At 41.9% G+C, this 22,477-nt stretch overlaps 1 protein-coding gene across 1 annotated transcript in view; it reads left to right on the top strand.

Moving 5' to 3' along the window:
- Positions 1-913: 913 nt before the first annotated feature.
- LIMS1 (LIM zinc finger domain containing 1) overlaps positions 914-22,477 on the top strand; it is a 62,464-nt gene continuing 40,900 nt past the window's right edge. Inside the window, exon 1 of the mRNA XM_003792899.2 lies at positions 914-1,138. Within this exon, the coding sequence (XP_003792947.1) occupies positions 1,032-1,138 (107 nt within the window). The 5' untranslated portion in view covers positions 914-1,031. The remainder of the gene's footprint in view (positions 1,139-22,477) is intronic.

Raw genomic sequence — 22,477 nt, 5'->3', positions numbered from 1 at the left:
CTTTGCCCTTAGAAAAGTTACTAGAACCAGGAAATCAGACTGTTGGCTAGTGCATGCTAGGATTCTAGCCTGCGTTTGTGACCTGGCCAAGTTGGGGCAGGGGCTACTCTGAACAGTATCCCTGGAGCTGGCAACAAAGGACTTGTCCTGTGTTATCTGCCTTCAGTGATCCACACCCCACACCCAAACTCAAGCCCACCTCCTTACTGCTTGTGGACCATCTGAGGTCAAATACACAGGTAAACTTACACAAGGCTTCCTAGGTGCCCATAACGCCTTTAAGAGGTGGTGTGCTATGAGAGGGGGTTATTCACAGTGAGTAGTTACAGATTCAGAAAATCATTAGCTGGAGGTTGATAGAAAAAACCATCTTCCTTTCAGCTATGTTTTTTTTTTAGTAATATTTAATGAGGGGAGGGTGGCTCAAAGACACTTCCTCCCCTTCTAAATAAGATTTAGAGTAAAGTGGTGAGAGGGAGGGATTGGACTGCTTCCCTTTAGAATTCTGCCTTTTTTTTCTTCCCAAGGAAAATGTCCTTAAGAGCTCACTATGACCAGGCATTTCTTTAAACTGACAGCTGCCTATGAAGTATAATGGATTTCCTGGCAAATAAATCAAGAAAGAGCAGGACCCTTCTTTAGTCATTACTTTACCAGAGCTTTTTAGCCCAACTTTAATTCAGAATGATCTTGGAAAAGTTTATAATGGAATTGGTATGATTATTCATAACAATTAAATTTCGCTTATTGGTAAACCATGTGAATAACTGGCCTCTGGGTCACGGACTCCCCCCTCCCCAAGGTGCAGGGCCCAGAGATAAGGCAAGTCATGCCTTGCTGAGGAGGGTGTGTACTAGCGAGAAACAGGAAGCTGTACTTCAGCGGCCTGGCCTGTGTGGAGACTTCTCACTCTGAGTCAGGTGTGCTGAGGTCCCTCGGCAGGGGACACTGCCTTTGTACGTACGCCCTGGCTGCCACACTGCTGAGCACAAGTACTTTACGGTGTCAGTAATTGATGTGTGGAGAGAAGTATGACTGCATTACAGCTTAAAGAGCTTTCACACTCCGGTCTCTACCGGAGGAGAAGAGACCGTCCGGACAGTCTGAAAGTAAATGGGTCACCGGAGGAAGAGCTAAGGTGAGTACAGTCACGCTTGGTTAAAGGTCAGGGCACGAGAAACTGCAGCCCGGATTCCTGCCTCAGGGATGCCGTAATGTGACACACACATTGAGAAGGAACCTCTCGGGCTGGGAGTGGACCGAACACACCAAGATTGGGCTGGATTAGAATTGTGCAAAGCCAGACCTCTTCGCCGTGTCTGCACAAATCCTTTAAATGGATTTAGCTCTTTTCCAAAATAGCTAAATATATCTTTTAAAATGATGTGCTCTCTAGAGGATTATTTTAAACTGGAAACAATTGATTTTTGCCCTTAGTTTCAAGATAGCTTGCTTTGACTTATTAGAATATGTTCCTGTGAGGAATTTTTCTTTGAGTTTTGGTGGTGGGCACAGTTGATGGAGTTCTGCGGAAAGTGGGAAGTGCCGGGTGTACACGGAGATGCTTTGCTATTGAAATGTGCAACAGAGGAATGCAGTGGCACTACCGAGTGTCACTGGGAAGGACTGACCTCAGGACTCCGGGGTCATTTCAGCTAACAACGTTAGGGTTCTGGGCTTTCAAAGATAATCTGCCTACACTAACACAATTTTAGTTTTTGTTGTAACTAGTAAAAATTTCTTGTAGATTTGTGTTCCGAAAAGTTCCAGATTAAACCTGTGTGTTAACTGTGAAGAGTTTAGATTTTCTGTTCCTGTTTTAGTGCCGATGGAGGCTGCAGTAGAGACTTCCTTTCCTTTCCTTTTCATTACGTTTACTCTTTCCTCTTTTTTTTTTGTTTTGAGAATCTTAAGTATTTGAATACTCTGATTAGATGGTAGGAGGGCTATTTTAGGTACTGGCACTCTTTTTCCTACCAACTCATTTTCAGAATTTACTATACATTCTCTATTTAAATTTGACAGGAGAAAGATTGACACGCTTTTAAAAACTCCTCTTTTAAATTTGTGTTTGTCTTATAGACAGCTATACTACGGAAACTCCTTTGGGAGGGAAAGATTTATTTGAAAATGATTGACTCAGTAATTTTTGGAGAGAATAGTAGATATTAGATAAGTATCATTGAAATTACTAAAATCATCAGAATTTGTTGCCTATTATGTCAGGTGTCTCTTAGCTACATTTATTGCCTTGTTTGTGGTTTTGTTTGTTTGTTTGTTTGTTTTTTCTGAGACAGAGTCTCATCCTATGCCCTGAGCACAGTGCAGTGGCATCATCATAGCCAGCTGCAACCTCAGCCTCCTGAATTGCTGGGATTACAGGTGCTAGCCGCAGGGCTGGCTGGGTTTTTTAATTTTCGTTAAATCGGTGTCTCAACTCTAGCAAAGACAAGTCTCAAACTCCTGAGCTCAAGCAATCCTACTGCCTCAGCCTCCCACAGTGCTGGGATTATGGCCATGTGGTTCTCTTAGCTACTTTTAATGTATTAACTCTGAATTGATTGGATTAAACAAATTGAAAGCCTCAGAGTTTGAGTTATTTAAAAATTGATATGTGAAGTTAGTGAAAATTACTAACCAGGTAGGCTGGGTTTTTTTTTTTTGTTTGTTTGTTTTTGAGACAGAGCCTCAAAGTTATCACCCTGGGTAGAGTACTGTGACATCACAGCTCACAGCAACCTCCAACTCCTGGGCTCAAGTGATTTTCCTGCCTCCGCCTCCCAAGTAGCTGGGGACTACAGGTGCCCATCACAACACCTGGCTATTTTTTGGTTGCAGCTGTCATTGTTGTTTGGCAGGCGCAGGCTGGATTCAAACCCACCAGCTCAGGTGTATGTGGCTGGTGCCTTAGCCACTTGAGCCACATGCGCCCAGCCAGTTACAATGGTTTTTAAGTCAACTAAATTTTTTTTCTCCGATAATTTAAATTAAATGAAGAAAAGTAATTTTTAAGTATTGCCTGTTCCAGTGGTTTAGGGGGAAATATTTCCCCACCCATTCTTCCAGTGATACAAGGGACTTGGGATTCTGCCATTTCTTTTGTTCCCTAATGCAGAGAGAATGACCAATTTTAACTTAGGAGCTTTATGAGTACATTTTAGAAGTAGGCTGTTACCTGTTTGCCCATGTTTTGTTGTTGTTGTTGTTGTTTTTCAAGATGGAGTCTTGCTCTGTCACCTTGGCCATGACACAGGGGCATCATCCTAGCTCACTGCAACCTCAAACAGGCCTCAACACCATGCCTGGCTAATTTTTCTGCTTTTAGTGGAGATAGGGTCTTGGGGCGGTACCTGTGGCTCAGTGAAGGGTGCCGGCCCCATATACCAAGGGTGGCAGGTTCAAACCCGGCCCTGGCCAAACTGCAACAAAAAAATAGCCGGGCACTGTTGCAGGCACTGTACTCCCAGCTACTTGGGAGGCTGAGGCAAGAGAATTGCCTAAGCCCAAGAGCTGGAGGTTGCTGTGAGCTGTGATGCCATGGTACACTACCAAGGGCAACAAAGTGAGACTCTGTCTCAAAAAAAAAAAAAAAAAAAAGAGAGAGAGAAAGAAATAGGGTCTTGTTTTTGTTCAAGTGTATCTCCAACTCCTGAGCTCAAGCAGTCCTCCCACCTCAGCCTCCCAAAGTGCTAGTATTACAGGTGTGAGCCGTGGCACTTGGCCCCGTGGATTCTTTAATAAACTTAAGAGAGGTAGGATTTTTGATCCTACTAATATACTCAGACTATTTAAGTGTTTGTTAAATGAGATTTCTAATAATCAGGAACAGTGAGATTAAAATTAGGTACACCCAAGCTCATTGCCACTCAGTGGACAAGTTATATTGTCGTTTTGACCATTGGTTTGTTCTTTAAAATGTAGATAAGAAATAACTACGATTATTGTGCATAATTTATTCTCTCACAAAATTCTTACCACTAACGTAATGAGGCAGGTGAATAGTGACATAGAGTTAATATGCCATAGGGTTAATAAATCATTTAGCCAGTTTTTGTTGAACGCCTACTATGTACAAAATAAAGATGCAACGATAAATAAGACAGTGCACCCCTATGTTTTGGCACATGGAATATGACTGACAGATGTCCTCTCCCTGTGAGCAGTTATTTGACTTTGAATATATATCTTGTGAAACATCTTTCTTGCTGTCTTAAGTATTGCATAAGATTCAGTCCTACGCTAATTCCTTCTTCGTTACATGTCCATCTTCTTATCATGCTTGGAGACTGTAACAGAAAAATTTTCAGAAACTTAAAGGATGTGCCCACTGCCAGTAAACATATTTTTTCCTCTTAAGTTTAAATAAAAGGCTGTGATCTGAAACAAAAACATAAGTATTTACAAAGGATTGTGATACATGTGGAAATAGTTTTGGCTTCAAACTTGAAATTTTCCAAAGCAAAAGCACGTGTAAAAGGCAGTGTGACAAACACTGGGCCTTATAGATTTTTGTTCAAGTACTTAATATGAACTGAAACTTACTTTATTTGTCTACTTTGCACAGTGGAACTTTTCCCACTGTGTTCAAGGGTTACAGTTAGAGGGAAGTAACTTATACTTGTTCCAAGGGGCTCAGAAATTGTTCTGAGCCTTAGACAGGGTATTGACTCTTTTATCCCCCAAACTGTTGATGTCCCCAAGTAACATTTAAGTTACACCTATATTCTCCTTTGGCTGTTTATTCTATGAATTAAATTATGAGGCACCCAAATACAGTGTTTTTTTGAGATTGCCGGTATGAAAAACACACTTGCGCATTTTCCTCTCTTTAAAATTCTCAAAGTCATTATTGCTCTGCCTCAAATATAAGAGATCAGTAAACAACAGACTAGGGTGATATCTCAAAATTCAAGACTTTCCTGCCTGTTAAAAATGTAGTAACATAGGGGTTGGTGATATGTGGCGCTCAGATTTTATAAGGCCCAAGAGCTTAAGATGGATTTTACATTTTAAAATGTTTGAAAAAAATAATAAAAAGAATATATATATATATATATATTTGAGACAGAGTCTCACTTTGTCCCATTGGGTAGAATGCCACGGTATTATAGCTCCCAGCAACCTCAAACTCCTGGGTTCCAATGATCCTCGGGCCGCAGCTTCCCGAGTAGCTGGGACTACAGGCGCCTGCCACAATGTCCGGCTATTTTTTAGAGACAGAGTCTCACTCTTGCTCAGGCTGGTCCCAAACTCGTGAGCTCAAGCAATCCACACGCCTTGGCCTCCCAGAGCGCTAGGATTATAGGCATGAACCACTGCACTTGGGCCCGAAAGAATTTTCTTGACATGTGAAAATTACATGAAATTCAGATTTCAGTGTCCATAAATGAAGTTTTACTGAAACACAGCCATGCTCAGTATTTGTATGTGTTGTCTGTGATGGTTTTGTGCTACACTGGAAAAGTTGAGTTGTGACACAGACCAGTGTGACCCAAAAAGACAAAAAGTATTTACTATCTGGCTGACCCCTGGTCTAGTACTAAGATAAAGAAAGAACCCTTAGATCTTGCCCCCTTGTTACTTCGGTTATGCTTCTGCCCTCTCCACTCCCCCACCTCCCAGTTAAATTTATCAGATAAAATCAGGGCTGTGCCAGCCATTTGAAAAGAATGTGAATCCAAAAAATGTACTTAGGAATTTGTATTCCTAATAGTTTAGGAGTACAATAAAAAATGTAAAGTTGATGGACAACAGCAAGGGTCTTTTCACATCATAGACCTTCTTCATGCCTTCCTTTCCTGCTGCAATGACCTTGAAGTGTCCTCCCGATTCGTGGATGGATCAGGAATAATCAGGAATGGAAGTGCAAAGAAAAAGGAACCTTTACTTGCCGGTTATTGACTTTCCAAGTTCATACCTTTCCAAATAAAAGATATAAAATCATTTTCAAGTGGTGGGAATGTCCTTGTTTTGGTTTGAGAGTGAACGCTCAGATCATGTGCTCCTGACTAATACATCCCCCTTGTTATGGGCCAGGTGCTGTGTTAGGACTTTCCTGAGCTTGAGTTCCTGTAAGGAAGGAAAAAGAAGTGGCGGCTCTAAAATTCAGTCCTTGATTCAAAAGTTAGTATTCAGAATTCAGTTGAGGTTGGAGTAGATAACCTAGAATGTTGTGAGTTTTCTTGCATACCTGTTTTGTGATTTGCTGAGTGCTTTTTGGCTTAATCTTTTGACTGAAAAACTGTGTTTGGATTTTAGTTTTTAAAATATAATCTATTAGACAATTAGGGGGATGAAGTTGCAGCTTTGCCACTGATATTTGTTCTCTCTATTTGATGGTTCTGTGAGAGTACATTGAATCTTCCTGACAATGAACAAGCACATTGCTCAATTAATAAGAAAAAAAAATTTTTTTTTTTTTAAGAGTCAAAGTCTCACTTTACCACCCTTGGTAGAGTGCTGTGGCATCACAGCTCACAGCAACCTCAGACTTTTGGGCTCAAGTAATTCTCTTGCCTCAGCCTCCCAAGTAGCTGGTACAGGCTCCTGCCACAACGCCTGGCTATTTTTTTTATTGTTGCAGTTGTCATTTTTGTTTAGCAGGCTGGGGCGGGGCCGGGTTCGGACCTGCTAGCCTGGGTGTATGTGGCTCGTGCCCTACCCACTGAGCTATGGGCACCACCCAATAAGAAATATTTTTTTCTATTTGATACAGAGAGGTATCAGTTAGCTAGTATTGCTCTTTGAAAGTTAGGAGTGTTTGATCGTAACCCACGAGTACTCTTACTGTAATAACTGGTGTTACAGGCAGCCCTTCTCGCCCCTTCTAACCTCCCTGCTCCACATCAGAGAGAGGCAAGGCCAGAAGACTTACCTTATTTCCTTTACATCTCTAGCACCTACCATAGTGCCTCCTAGGTAGTCACTGTTCAGTGTCTGTTTCTCGTTGCATGAATAAAGGAATGAGAAAGTAAACTGGCTTAGGGGTACCTCTTTTATTCTAGATTAAACTTTACATTCTGTTCTTCTTCTCTTAGTTATTAGCCTATAATTTGTAGAGAATCGCATGAGGGAAGCCTAAGAGAGGAACACATATACAAGAGTATAGATTATAATTATTTGGTTTTTCTCATTCAGTAGTTTTGGGAAGCTTACTTTCTCAAGAGAAGTGTATTTTCCTCTCTGCTGCCTAACGTATTTCTCCGTACAGGCATGTGCTGCATGGCGACCTTTTGGTCTACATAAGCAAAGGTGGTCCCATAACATTATAATGGACCTGCCCGGTACACATGTACCTTTCTTTTATCTTTTGTGTCATGTTTTTGCTGTCCCTTCTCCATGTTTAGATATACAAATACCTACCATTGTGTCATAGTTGCCTACAGTACTCAGTACAGTAACATGCTGAACAGATGTGTAGCCTAGGAGCAACTGGCCTCTGTGTGGTAGGCGGTGCCATCTGGGTTTGTGTGAGTACACTCTGTGATGTTTACACAATAATAAAGTCACCTGACAACTCATTTCTCAGAACGCATCCCTGTCATTAAGTGAATGTGCGGCTATAGTAGTGGGAGTGTGTGCAGAAATTAAAAATAGTACTATTATTGCTTGGTGAAAAGTTTCTGGTAAGCATCCCTTTTCTGTTTTTCTGTACTGCTAAGAGACATTTAGGAATGAACCAACTTCAACTTTAACAGAATCAGTCTATGAATTTGTTGTCAGTATACATCAAATTTTCTAAATGATTTGCTATGACAGTTAAATTGCAAGATATTAATAATTGTAGTTGCTTTTTTTTTTTTTTTTTGAGACAGTCTCACTTTGTCACCCTTGGTGGAGTGTGATGGTTGTAACAGCTCACAGCAACCTCCAACACCTGGGCTTAAGTGATTCTCTTGCCTCAGTCTCCCAAGTAGCTGGGATTACAGGCGCCTGTCACAACACCCGGCTATTTTTTGGTTGCAGTTGTCACTGCTGTTTTAGCTGTCCCGGCTGGGTTCAAACCCGCCACCCTCAGTATACGGGGCCAGTGCCTTACCCACTTCGCCACAGGTACTGCCCAATTGTAGCTGCTTTCAAGTTAGCTCTTAAAAAGTCAGAAAATCTTGAAGTGTCAGGTTTAAATCAGTTACAAAAATAAAAAAAGGCAGTTGACCAAAACTTATGCTTTACCTGTAATATTGATACTTTGGATAAACTCTATTAAAATGAAACAGTACTTTTTATTTTATATGTATTTATATATCTCAGACACATAGCAATTTATTATGTATCTGTGATCCAGTGGCTAGTCTGTGATTAAAACAAAGTTTGGATATGAATATTCTCTTTAAAAAACTACTTTTAGAAATAATTATTATTAATAAGTTTCACATAAATATGAAACTCTTTTAGTTTTTAATGGTTGCATTTGTTTCCTAGGGCTGCCATAACAAAATACCATGAACTGGGAAGCTTTAACAACATAAATTTGTTGTCTCACGGTTCTAGACACTAGAGTCCTTGTGCTCAGCAGGCCGTGCTCCCTGCTCACCTGGAGGGAGGTGCCTTCCTTGCTTCCTCTAGCTGCCAGTGCTCCTTGGCTTGCTCACGCTTCACTTCACTCTCTGCCTTTTTCATCACATGACCACCTTTTCCTTGTGTGTCTGTCTTCACAGTCATAAAGTCACTTTCCATTTACTTCTCCTTGAAATTTTTGTTTTTGAAACAGGATCTCACTCCGATGCCTGTACTCTGGGCTGGAGTACAGTGGCATCATCAGAGCTCGCAGCAGCCTCAAACTCCCAAACTCAAGCAATCCTCTTGCCTCAGCCTCCCAAGTAGCTGGAACTATAGGCACAGCCAATTTTCTATTTTTTGTAGAAATGGAATCTCTCTTGATATGTTGCTCAGGCTGGTCTGGTCTCAAACTTCTGGGTTCAAGCACTCCTTCAACTTTAGCCTCCCAAAGTGCTAGGATTACAGCTGTGAGCCACTGCCTGGACCTCCTTAAAATCTGATAGCAGTAATACTCCTCCTTCCTTCCTGTCCACAGCACTGCGTTTTCCTGGTTTTCTTACTAGTTACTGTTTCTTGCATTTTCTCTTTTGTCTTCCCTTCAGTGATTCCCAGATCTCTTCGGTGTGCGTGGCTTCGGGTACCATCTGTGTGGAGGTGACTGTCAAGGCATTTCTGACTTTCATTTAGTGACTGGCTTTTTTAAAACTAGTGGATGTCTAGTTAACCCTTGTAAATGCATAAATGAATGAAATGAACTATGAAAGTAGTTTATTGAATCGTTTGTTGAATAGGCAATAAAATCAAAATAGAGTATTTGGAATTTTTCCCCCAAGTTAAGCCATTACAAGATAATAGGGATTTCAAAAATAAGATTGTGGCCATACCTCTTTCAAACCCCCCGTACGCAAAGTAAAGATTCTTTTTATCAAGTTGAAGTAGTACAGAGTATATTTTGATGTATTTTAAAATGTGGACAGAAATTTCAGTGCATTTATTATTGACAGTAATTAATTTCATAAAGTTTTTTAAATTTTTTTATCACATGTGCTTTAAGCAATACTGATATTAATAGTTTTGGTGACCATGATAACCAGCTATACAATTCAGCAGAAACTTATTGCCATCACCCTTTTACATCTCTGTATTGCCATCTGCTATGGTAACTATTTGAGGAAGTTATTGTCAGATGGCGCTGAGGAAATGGTAAATTTTATTGTCCGAATTCTACTGATAATTACTTAGAGGTAATGAGAATGAAAAATGACAGGCTGGTAGGGAAGAACTATGAGCATGCATGGAACTGTAAATGGATCACGGCTTACATGGGGGCTTCTAATTTATAATGTTTAACAGTGTTTGGGTGGAAAAAAGAAAGACAGACAGGATTCTTTCCCTAAAAGTTTCTCTTCTGTAAATGAACCTAGGATGATCTTCTGAAATATATAGAAAGAGAGAAGGAGACAGAGACTGAGATTGACCGATTCAACTACTGAGTTAACTTTCACTCATAATAGCAAAAAAGACTAAAAAGTTATAGAAAAGAAAATTTTATTTTCAAAAAATAGAATACTTTTTCCTTACAATTTAGGGGAAAGAATATTTGGAGAAGATGTCAGAATCATAGGATTATGAACATTGATACCTGTTTGTTTTTTATACTCACCTTTTAAATTTTTTGTTATTATTAAACATCAAGTAAGTCTGAAAAAAAAGAAATAGCTACATATTAGATCATTTTACAAAACCAATCAGTGTTTTTAGAGCTTCTGATCATCATAAGAACAGACAAAAGAATGCAAATACAAGTTTTCTGGCAGACTTTCTATTTGAGAATCTCAGAAAAGAAATAGGTAGTTACTATATTTGTTTGACATTTTGCCTTTTTATGACTTGTGTGAGCTCATTTAGCATATGAGGAAATGAAACTGTAACTTGGGCCTCTGTGAACTCCAGCTTCCTCCCAACATAAAGGAGTTTTTCAAAGAGTCATCTTTCCCCCAGACAGGATTTCCCTGGGGACCATGGTATATGAAACAAAATCAGGCATTTTCTATGGAAGTGATGGGAGGAGGTAAGGGAGCGGGTGGCTAGACTCTGGATTCTTTTCCTGATGACCTCCCTTTGTCCTGTGGCAGCTGCTGAGCCTTCTCAGCTTTGGAGAACAGCCTGCCCTCCCTTAAGGAATGTGTGATTTTCAAACAGTGGAATTTAGGCTTTGCTGTACTGAGCCTCCTTTAAAATTCCTGATGCAACTGTACACCACTTTAGGAAATAAAAATTTAATTATATCATGCTTACCTGCTGAAGAACTTAATGGATCAAATTATATAATGTAAGGAGTTAACTTCCACGTACTTTATGGTTGAGGAATAGATAGAACAAATTGACCAAAATTTGATAAAGTTGGGTAATGGTTCAGTGGGATTCATTATACTCACAGTTTAATAAGTGTTTAAAATCTTCAATAATCAAAGGTTTAAACATTTTTGAAATATGTATCATGACAAATGAGATAATTTTTAAACTTTCCCTGTTTTTTTTTTTTTTTTTTTTTTTTTAAAAAGGGTCTAGTTTTTCTCCCCTGGGTAGAGTGCTGTAGCGTCACAGCTCACAGCAACCTCCAACTCCTGGGTTCAAGCGAGTCTCCTGCCTCAGCCTCCCAAGTAGCTGGGACCACAGGCGCCCGCCACAACGCCCGGCTAGTTTTTTGGTTGCAGCCGTAATTGTTGTTTGGCGGGCCCGGACTGGATTTGAATCCGCCACCTTAGGTGTATGTGGCTGGCGCCTTAGCCACTTGAGCCACAGGCGCCGAGCCACTGTTCCCTCTTAAATACTATCACATTGTAATTTTTTGTTTGTTTTGGGCTTATCAGCAATTGTGACCCATCTAAACATCTATAATGATAGGTATATAGCAAAGGCCCATGAGGTTCCCTGGGCTGTGGACCACGTGCATGTCAGTTGGTACATGAACCAGACTGGGATTTCACAACTTATGCTTCTGGCATGTGTAATTTTGAGGATGAGTGACAGGAGGAAAGTGGGAAGAAGTAGGATGTGTTACCTGAATCTAGGATGTCTGCTTATGGTAATTATTAACCTTTCATATTTTGTGTTGAAAGAGAATAATGTTTCCTAACATTATTATAAAGTGAAATTTCTCATTATATGGTAGGGTTAAGAGACAGGATTCAGAAACATGAACATTTCATGACTTCTGTGGAGCAGAGATGGAATTATTTCAGTTTAAGTTTACTGTGAAGAGATGATCTTGGCTCATAGAATGTAGGGCACTTAAGATAGCTGTTAAGAGTCTGGGTGTAGCCAGAGACTGAGTCCAGTGTTTTAGATTACCATTTAGTAATCAACTTTTTTTAGGAGCTTGAGTTTCTCCATTTGCCAACTGAATATGATTTATAAAAGCAGAAAATCTTTTGCTATTACCAGCGTTAGAGCTACTCAAGGAGGATTCATTATTTAAATATCAAATGATTAGATGTTTTCTATTTTTACTGTTTGGGAAGTGACATGTGTTTGAAAAGCAGAAAGTTAACTGTGCTTTGCCCCCTAAACCCCATGTGTCAGTGATTTCATCTATTGAATTAAGCTCTCTTCTCCACCTTAAAAGACACTGTGTTAAAAGTTGAGTGCTAGAGGTATATAAGATGTAGAGATCAAGCTTTCTCAAGGTCAAACCAAGAGCATTCTCAGCACGTATGATGAAATTATGAAGGAAAATCCAAGGGAGCGTGTACTCAGGAGTCCTGGTGGTGCCGGGCAGTTTGTTCTTTGTCAGGCACTGCTAGATCTTATGGCATATGATGATGTTTAGGGCCAAATGAATGGTAAATAGGCCAGAGAAAAAGCCTCCTGACTTTCTTCAGCTTTGAAAACACAAGAAGGAATACACATGGTATTGTAGAACCAAAATGTGAGAAGTGGCAGAACTTAAGCAGCTTCTGCAGAGCTGTAGGTGAGCCTTTGGGATTTTGGCTTTGGAGCGCTGGAATACTGACTCAGGTTGCCTAAATTTAGATGCAAATATTAAACAAAAAGGAAGGTGAATTGACCTTTAAAAGTCTGTTTATATAAGCAGTTTGCTTAAAGGCAATCTGTACCTGAATAACAAATATAGACATTGATTTCTGAATGAGAAAACACTGACATTGCCTTATGAGCCATTATAATCTTGCTCTTCTGATTGTATTTGTGCTCAGGTTAATAAGCTGTGCCTCGTGATTTCCTCCCTCACTCTTGCCCCCTCCATCCGGGAAGCAGGCATGCATCCCATGTGATTATTAAATGTTTGATCATAACAGCAATATACAATTTTGGTTTTGCCCTTTCAAATTGCTTCCTGTTCTTTCCCATCATTTTTGCCAGCATCTTAACTCTAAGTAATTAATTTAGTGGGGTCCATTTATTCTTTTAACACAGAATTTCCTTTACTTCAGAGCAATTTTATCTAAAAGGATAAAGCTATCTCTTGAAAGAGTCATGTGATCATGCGTCTCTAATAGACAAGAATGTTCCCATCCATGGACGAGTGTGAATGGTCAAATCAAGGCCTTTGATACAACCAGTATAGATAACTATCATTAGATGCCTAGACAGCTCTTTTACCTATATTCAGCCTATATGGTTTTAGCATTTTATTTGAACCATTCTTACTGTTCCATCATTTGATTTGATTCCTGATAGATTCTAAGCTTTTTGAAGCTCAGTTATTTTGTTGTTTCCCCACCCTAGGTAGGAATTTAGCCTCCTGACAAGTTGGTTTTGATTACATTTTTGCTTTCTTATTTATGAACTGCTGTGAAGGAGATTGGTCTGTTTTATGCCTTACTCATGCTTGGTTAGAGGTATGGATTAAAGGACTGGGTAGGCCCAGAATTGTCCAAGTGCACATTTGTTGTCCTGGGCTGAAACCCCTGGTGATGGTTTTGTTTACAAAAGGATTAGAGCAGGGAGTTTCATTACCCTACCAGTCAGGAAGGTTAGTGTGTAATCAACTGTTAAAAGGTACACACACATGTATATATGTCTTCCTGTGGTGTCCTTTCTCTCCCCAAATGTTTCTTTGGATTCTTGCGTGCTTGCTGTTCTTTAGAAATAATTTCCTGGAGGTTTGTGGTTGAGGTGGGTACTGGATGCTGGCTATGGCCTCTTTGTGGAGAATAGAGGCAAGGCTCAGGGGAAGGAGAGAGCTATGTCCTCAAGCATTCCTGCAAGAATGGGGAGGGAAGAAGCGAGCTGAAGGAAGCTCAGGTGAAGTCAGTTGAATTGCTGACTTATTCAGGTCCAGGTCGTCTTCTATTGGGATGTCTATAAAGGGAAGGGAAGAGTGACTGGGGCTAAGTTGCTACTCTCTGATGCGGCCACTGCCAGTTCTCACATAGCACTTGTGTTAATCCAGTGCGCCCACTGTTCAATTTAAGTTTTATGTCTATGAGACTGGGAAAGAAAGGCTCAGGAAAGAGAAGGGATGGATAATGAGGTAATATGTCATCTCTTAAAAGCTCATTTTGTAACAGAAATTGTTCAAGGTATTATTGTATTTTATTTATTTTTTTTTTGAGAAAGCTCACTATGCTGCCCTCAGTAGATTGCTATGGTGTCACAGCTCACAGCAACCTCAAACTCTTGGACTTAAGAACAATTCTCTTGCCTCAACCTCTCAAGTAGCTGGGACTACAGGCACCCACCACAACACCCAGCTTATTTTGTTGTTGCTGGATTCAAACTCTCCAGTCCCAGTGTATTGTGGCTGGCACCCTAGCTGCTAAGCTACAGGTACTGACCCTATATTACATTTTAGATTTTACCCAATCCCTTCAGAAAACACAGAAGCTCAGAGAGAATATTTCCCTGATACTGTGTTAGGGTGAGACAAGTCCTAGAGCCCTCCCAGGGCTGGCTGTCAGAACCCCCAAAGCTCTGCCTGCTGACTGTGGCACCTCATTGTGGGCATGAACACCTCTGGAGAGATGCCGTGCACGTCAGTGTTAAGTGGCCCTTTCATCACAAATATTCTGAAATGGAAGGACTGTTTAGAAGGCAGGCTGCTGCGTCATTATATTGCAGGAGTAACAGGAAAGGAAAGGAAACGCAGGCATGGCTTGGACAAGAAGGCATGGGGAGCTTCCACAGTAAAGCAACCCAGAAGACCTCACAACCAAGTGTGTCATGAATAGTGAGTGCTCAAGAAGCTTACAGACAAATCGTGGAAACAGCCTGAATGCCCCCCAACCCAGGAATGGATTAACAAGCTGTGGTATATGTACACCTTCAGCCACTAAAAAGACGGAGACTTTACATCCTTTGTATTAACCTGGATGGATGTGGAACACATTATTCTTAGTAAAGCATCACAAGAATGGAGAAATAAGAATCCTATGTACTTAATTCTGATATGAGGACAATTAAGGTCCTAATACACAGTGGGGGGTGGGGAGAGATGAGAGAGGGAAGGAGGAAGGGAGTGGGGGGTCAAGGGGTGTCCTACCACATAAATATAAGAGGGTCCTTATCTAACAAAAACGATCAATGTAACCTGGTTCTGTGTACCTTCAGTGAATCCCCAACACTAAAAAATTATAAAGGTTGCAGTTCTTATCACCCTCCTAATCTTGGAGAGGAGAGCGAGCTACCCCAAGACCTTAGAAGACCTCAGATTTCTGCATTCTGCTCTTGGTTCTTAAGGACTGACATGGCATGTGTGCCTCTGTTTACCTCCTTGCTAGTGCAACACAGTGTGTCCATATTACAGGAACCCACATTGGCCCCCAAACAGGCCGCCAGAGAGTGCCATCAGGAAGGGGTATCTGGTCTAGACTCTGGGGGTATAGAGCTGCCTTATCCTCCGGCCCTGGATTGAACAATGAATCTGTAGCCTCTGTCTTACAGATATTATGGTATACACTGACTCGAACCCCCCTTTATCTGCCCATTTTATTATACTCTACTATCACTCCATTGTTTAAGGTTGCTAGCTGAGAAGTGCCTCCTTTTGGAGAAAGGGCTGAACAGGTCTATGAACTGTCAACTACAAAGTCCTCACATGGGCCTCTTGCACAAGTCTGGGTCCAATCCAGAGAGAAAATTCACACAGTAATTTGAATAGGCAAGGTTTAATACAAAGATAAAATTATTATCAGCAAATGAAGGCAAAAGCAAAAGAGTGTTAGAATAGCTGTTGTAAGGAGCAGGCATGACCCTGGGGCTGAGGTAGAGCAGCCTAGGGGGCCTCTGTGTGCCTGGGGCAGCAGCCTACGTCTCCAGGTGGCACAGAGCAGCAGCGGTGGCTCCCTGGGAGTCCTCCCTCCAGGGCCAGGCAGGCTCAGGTTCGGCGTCCCACCTGGGGCGCCCCCACGGACCTGCCTGACTGCACCACCAAACCCTGAGGCCCTCTGCTGCCAGAGCACGAGGGGCCAGCGCCGAGGAGCTGCTGCCCTCCCCGTGCCTGCAGGGGCTGTCGTTAATGAGGCTTGAGCGCTCACCGAGCGGGAGGACGCCTGCAAGCCTGGCGGTGCCAACAGACCGCCAGTCCTCCTGTGGCGATCCTCCAGCGCCCTCTGCTGGCAGGCCTCGGCGCTGCCCCAGAGGAGAGTCCAGGACCGCCCAGCTGCTCCTCCCAGGCCAGAGGCTCTCAGAGCCCACTCCACTGGGAGGAGAACGTCTATCTGAGGGCGTGGTCAACGTACCTTTTTTTTTTTAAATACAGTTCTCTCTTTGTAGCCCTGGGTAGAGCGTTGTGGTGTCCTAGCTTACAGCGATCTCAAACTCTTGGACTTAAGCGATTCTCTCCTCCCCGCCTCCCAAGTAGGTGGGACTCCAGGCGCCCGCTTCAGCGCACGGCTATTTTTTTTACAGATGAGGTCTCGCTCTTGCTCAGGCTGGCCTCATAAGCCTGAGCTCAGGCGATCCACCTGCCTCGGCCTCCCAGAGTGCTGGGATTCTAGGCATGAGCCACCGCGTCCAGCCTTGGGCACTGTAACATTTATATATCATTGCTAGATCTGTAGAATACCTCTTGTAGGAAGAAGTAGCCCTGTGAATTGCTTTCAAAACCCAGAACCGTCTGTGGCAGAGGTGGTGAGCTGAACAGGGAGGGGGGAAGGCTGAAGGCTGGAGGCGGGGAGGACCAGCTTGCAGAGGCTCCCTGAGAAGATGCAGCTGGGGAGTCGGCCGCCACCTGCGCGTAGCTGGCGGGGTCGGGCCCCCTGCGACCTTACTCATTTCCACATCTCTTACATTGCACTTACGGCAAAATCTAAGTCATACTAGCTAAAGTAATTCTTTAGCTTTCTGTGTACTCATCAAAAACTTAGTGAAAATCTAGAAACCTTTTTAACTTAAAAGCAAAAAAAAAAAAAAAAAAAGGGCAGCGCCTGTGGCTCAGTGGGTTGGGCGCTGAACCCCCCAACTAAGGGTGGTGAGTTTGAACCCGGCCCCAGTGGAACTGCAACAAAAAATAGCCAGGCGTTGTGGCGGGTGCCTGTAGTCCCACCTACTTGGGAGGCTGAGGCAAGAGAATCGCCTAAGCCCAAGAGCTGGAGGTTGCTGTGAACTGTGATGCCAAGTCACTCTACTGAGGGTAACAGAGTGAGACTCTGTCTCTAAAGAAAAAATGTTTCTAGTTCCTCTGCTTGATTCAGGCCAATATTTGCAAATGCTCTTTAATGTGGTAAAATATACTTAAAACATGATCAATGTCAAAAAGAAAATAGCAATGAAAGATACGTAAATTTGAATTTGAAAGCATTCATTGTTTTCGCTAGACTTGAGTGAAGTGTTTTCTATTCTTACATACCCACATTCTCATGGTTTTCTTTTACCTTATCATTGAGGAAAGTAGACTCATGTGAAGCTTAGTCACAAAGTAAAAACTCCCACTGACTTCCTCTACTGACATAGCTCAAGGTCAGTGTCCAGGGAGATAGCCTTGGCTGAATCAGAACTAAAATAAGAATTCAGCTTAGAGCCAGAAAGTCTGGTGTGGACGGCCACCATGGCCATATAAGGAGCTCCTGGATACACGAGAAAGGTTTCCCTGGTAAGCTGGGCATTGTCCTAAGTCAGCACTCCTAGCTGAAAAATACTACTATTCTATATGAGAAATACAGACTTGCTCAAATTTGCATATTTTGATGAGGACACAATAAAATGTTAGGGGTAGGAATGTATGTTAGTAGATCACAAGAAGAATAAAAGGGAGAAATAATTTGAAGAATAAAAGGGAGAAATAATTTGAACAATGAAGGAATTGCTACAGAGGCAATTTCCAATGAACGTATTGTAAAAAGTCAGGAAAATCATCTAACCTATGAGAAAATTTTCTCTCTCTCTATATATATGATATATATATTTTTTTAATTGACCAAATATTCTGCTTATTTGAGTGGCCACAGGGAGAGAAAATTTGTGAGAGGGCTCATTGATTTGAAACTATAGTGATTCTACTCAAGTGAGCTATCTTTCCTGAGGAGGCAAAGTCACCCTGAAGGCAGAGAACTGGGTTGATCTCCCTGGGTATCTGGGAGGGATGGGCCCTCTAAGCTTGTGTCTTGGCCAGACCGGCTCTGCAGGCCTGGGCTTTTGCCCTCTCCGGTCTTGCTGTCTAGGGACTTCCGCCAAGATGTCCATTTGATTGATTGCACAATGAGAGCGGGCTTGGCTCAGCACCTGTAGCACAGTGATTATAGCTCCAGCCACATACACTGAAGTTGGCAGGTTCGAACCCAGCCAGGGCCAGCTAAGCAACAATGATAACTACAACAAAAAATAGCCAGGCTCTGTGATGGGCACCTGTAGTCCTAGTTACTTGGGAGCCTGAGGCAAGAGAATTGCTTAAGCCCAAGAGTTTGAGGTTGCTGTGAGCTGTGACACAACAGCACTCTACCAAGAGCGACACAGTGGACTCTGTCTCAAAAAAAAATAGAGACAGCGGGTTTGGTGCCTGTCATAAGGGCATAAAGACTTGATAGAAGTCTTTGTGTGTTAAGGGGCTCATGCTATTCTTTCTTTTTTTTTTTTAGATAGAGTCTAACTGTCACCCTTGGTAGAGTACTGTGGCATCACAGCTCACAGCAACCTCAAATTCTTGGGCTTAAGTGATCCTCTTGTCTTAGCCTCCCGAGTAGCTAGGACTGCAGGTGCTGACCACTACATCCAGCTAAGCTCAGGCTGGTCTTGAACTCATGAGCTTAGGCTATCCACCTCCCTCCACCTCCCAGAGTGCTGGGATTACAGGCATGAGCCACCCTACCCAGCGGTTCACAGTGTTGGTGAGGAGATGGGATGGACCTTTACATATAGAGCACAGCATTCAGTCTGACCGAGATCTTACCTGCCTACAGAGTGGGATATACCGTGAGTGCTGTGACTGCTGAACAGACGGTCAGTCAAGACTGGACGGCTCAAAGAAGGGCTCGTGGGAAAGATCTTGAGGAGGCATTTGAGGACTGAACAGGCTTCAGATAAGCAGACAGTTCAGGAGAAGAGAGACAGTGGTATTCACTCAAAGAATTTTATGTCTTTTTAGATGTATCATCCAGTACTAGAAATATGGTTCATCACTATTAAAGATAATTCTAAACAGTCACTTTGCAACAATCCTGTTTTTATTTAAAATCATGTACATGTATTTTTAAAAGAGTAGAAATCAAAATGTTGAGGTGCTGGCAGGCATATGAGTGATTTTCCTCTAACTTTAAAAAATTTCCTATAATAAGCTCTGTTACTGTTGGGCTGATGGGGTAGACAAATTCAACCGCGTGGTGACTGTGTCCCAGAGTGCTTAATGGGTCCACAGATCAGGGCTTGCAGCAAACTAAGGTTGCCCGTTGTTCTTATCATTTGCTGGTGTTCTGCTGTGGATGATTGAGCCCTTTTGCTGCAGGTTCTGCTGCTCTCCTGGTCAAGTCTTGGATCTGTCTTTCTGGGGTAGAGTGTTTGTGTGATGAGAATGTCTCCATTGTTGTAGAGAAATAGTGGCTGGCTGGCTGCAGGCTGGCTGAGCCACTCAGAGAGTAACATGGAGAAAAGGGAGAATGCTGAGAGGAGCTTCATGTCTATCTCTCTCCCCCACCCTCCCCAGGCTCTGTGTCCTTTACAGAGTCCTTTGTGGGTGGATATTTGTTGGTTAGGTCATATCAAGAAACTTTGCTAGAGATCATCTAGGAAGGGGTAATTCACCAGAGATAGGCCACTAAGGGAGGTCATCAGTATTTTTAAAATTGGTTAATATTGAGTAACTGTACTATTTATTTGCAATAACTTGTGACTGTTGTGAGTCACAAGCACTCTGCCTCTGATGCTGCAGAGTGCTTTCAGGACCTGCCGTGTGCCACGGACCCTGCAGGCACTGAGGCAGAGTGCAGGTGGCCCTGGTGTACCTGGTGTACCTCTGCCTGTGGCTCCTGATTGGCTGCTCTCTTCTACCTGTGGCTCTGAGAATTAAACCAGGACAGTCTTCCGTCACATGCCAGCAGAGGAACTTTCTTATTGATACATAATTGCCACACTTAGTTATTGGGTACATGTGGTATTTTGATACGTGCATATAATGTATAATGATCAAACTGTGGTAATAGGGATATCCGTAATTTCAAACATTTATCATTTGTTTGTGTTGAGGATATTCAAAATCTTCTAGCTATTTTGGAATACACAGTAAATTGTTGTTAACTGTAGTCACCTACGGTGCTGTGGAAGACTGCAACTTACTCCTTACGTGTTTGTACGTGTACCATAACCGGCCTCTCATTGTCACTCCCCACCCCCCAGCCTCTGGTAACCATCATTCTACTCTACCTTCATGAGATCAATGTTTTTTGGCTCCCACATGAGTGAGAGCATACGATATTTGTCTTTATGTGACTGGCTTATTTTATTTGACATAATGGCAGAGAAGGAATTTTTGCCTTATTTCCCTTTCACTTGAAACACTATGTATTTTCCTTTTATTTTTAGTTGACATGTAATAATTGCATATTTACAGGGCACAGAGTAATATTTTAGTACATGTATACAGTGTGTAATGATCAAATCCGGTTAATTAGCATATCCATCCCTTCAGATATTTATCATTTTCTCTCCTCTAACTTTTTGAATACATACAATCAACTGTAGTTAACTGTCTGTACCCTGCAGTCCCCAACCTCTTTAGTACCAGGGATCAGTTTCATGGAAGACAGTTTTTCCACAGGGGTGGAGGGTGGTTTGTGGATGATTCCAGTGCACTCTGTCTCCACCTCAAATCCTTAGGCATTAGATTCTCAGGAGGAGGTGCACCCTGGATCGACGGTTTACCGTCAGGTTCCTGTTCCTATGAGAATCTAATGCTATGCCTTCTGATTAGGAGGTGGAGGGCAGGTGATGATGTGAGCCATGGGGGGCAGCTGTAAATACAAATGAAGCCTTACCCCACTCACCTCCTGCTGTATAGAGCCTGGTTCCCCTCAGGCCACTGACAGGTACCTGTCTGCAGCCCAGGGGCTAGGGACTACAGCTTTAGAACACTGAAACTATTCTTCCTATCTAGCTGTGAGTTTGTGTCTCTTATTTTCTTTCCTCCCTTCCTCCCACCCTTATCTGCATCTAATAATTATAATTCTTTCTACTTCTGTGAGTTCAACTTTATTTTTAACTTCATGTCTAAGTGAGAACATGTAGTATTTGTCTTTCTGTGCCTGACTCATTTCAGTTAATATAATATCCTCCACATTCATCCATATTGCCTGGAATGACAGAATTTCTGTCTTTTTTGATAACTGAATAGTATTCCATTGGAAACGCTGTATTTTAATTACTTATTTTAGGACTAAATGGGAGCCTGCTAATTTAAACTTCCTGAAAAATTTCAACCTGAAATTAAATAGCAATTCACAAATTTTCTCCTGAGGGAAATAAATGCACCCCTTACAATAGAGTTTGGGATGCTATAAATCTATCTCTAACACCCAAGGTCATCTCTTAACTTTTAGATAAGGTTTGCTTTAAATAGAGTATCTTGCAAACAATGAGGTGTAAATAGCCTTCTCCCAGTGACAAATTCATTATAATTTCTGGACTTTGGGCCTCATATTTAGGATAGTTTGGACCCTGGGATGGGGCATTATGCTGCCTAGGGGGGAGTAACTTAGTGTGGTCATTTCACCTTTGTTTTACTTATTCATTTGTTTGTTTATTTTTTGAGACAGAGTCTTACTGTGTCGCCCTCAGTAGAGTACTGTAGCGTCACAACTCACAGCAACCTCAAACTCTTGGGCTTTAGCAATTCTCTTGCCTCAGCCTCCCAAGTAGCTGGGACTACAGGCACCCGCCACAACACCTGGCTATTTTTTGGTTGTAGTTGTCGTTGTTTTAGCAGGCCTGGACTGGGCTCAAACCCACCACCTTCGGTGTATGTGGCTGGCGCCCTACTCACTGAGCTATAGGCGCTGAGCCTAAGTTTTATTTTTTACTGAGTCTCTGCCATTATCTTTAACATACTATGTCAAAGCCAAAGTGGTTCTGCCCTACTTTGATGATAATTACAATAAGAAACACTGATGTAAATGTAAAAAATGGGCAATTTTCTTTATTTTGAGCGTGTTTGAGAAAACACATCTTTATTTCTTTCTCGCTCTCTTTTCCCCATGGTAACGGATAATTTCTTTTCACTTGTGCAATCAAGAGTTAGGAAAAAATTCTAACAGATAAGGCAAAACGGCATATTAATTACACATTCATGTCCTTTTCTGGCCAACCTTTGTCTATTTCGTCACTGTCTGTTGAAAGAAAACACAGGGCATTTGTAACTGGAAGTTGGGAAATGAGAAAGAACTTTCCAGCTCCATTATCTTGTATTTCATGATTATTTTGTTTTTAGTAGTCTGGGGAAAATCAGATTAAGTTTTCCATTTGAATGAGTTAGAGAATTATAGTGGAAACAGTTCATTTTGCTGTATAGTAATTTCACCAGGCCACTCCAACA

This window comes from Otolemur garnettii, unplaced genomic scaffold (assembly GCF_000181295.1).
Source record: "Otolemur garnettii isolate 467f Iridium unplaced genomic scaffold, OtoGar3 scaffold00062, whole genome shotgun sequence".
Taxonomy (NCBI): domain Eukaryota; kingdom Metazoa; phylum Chordata; class Mammalia; order Primates; family Galagidae; genus Otolemur; species Otolemur garnettii.
The sequence above is the reverse complement of the archived record's forward strand: the minus strand, read 5'-3'. Positions and strand labels throughout refer to the sequence as shown.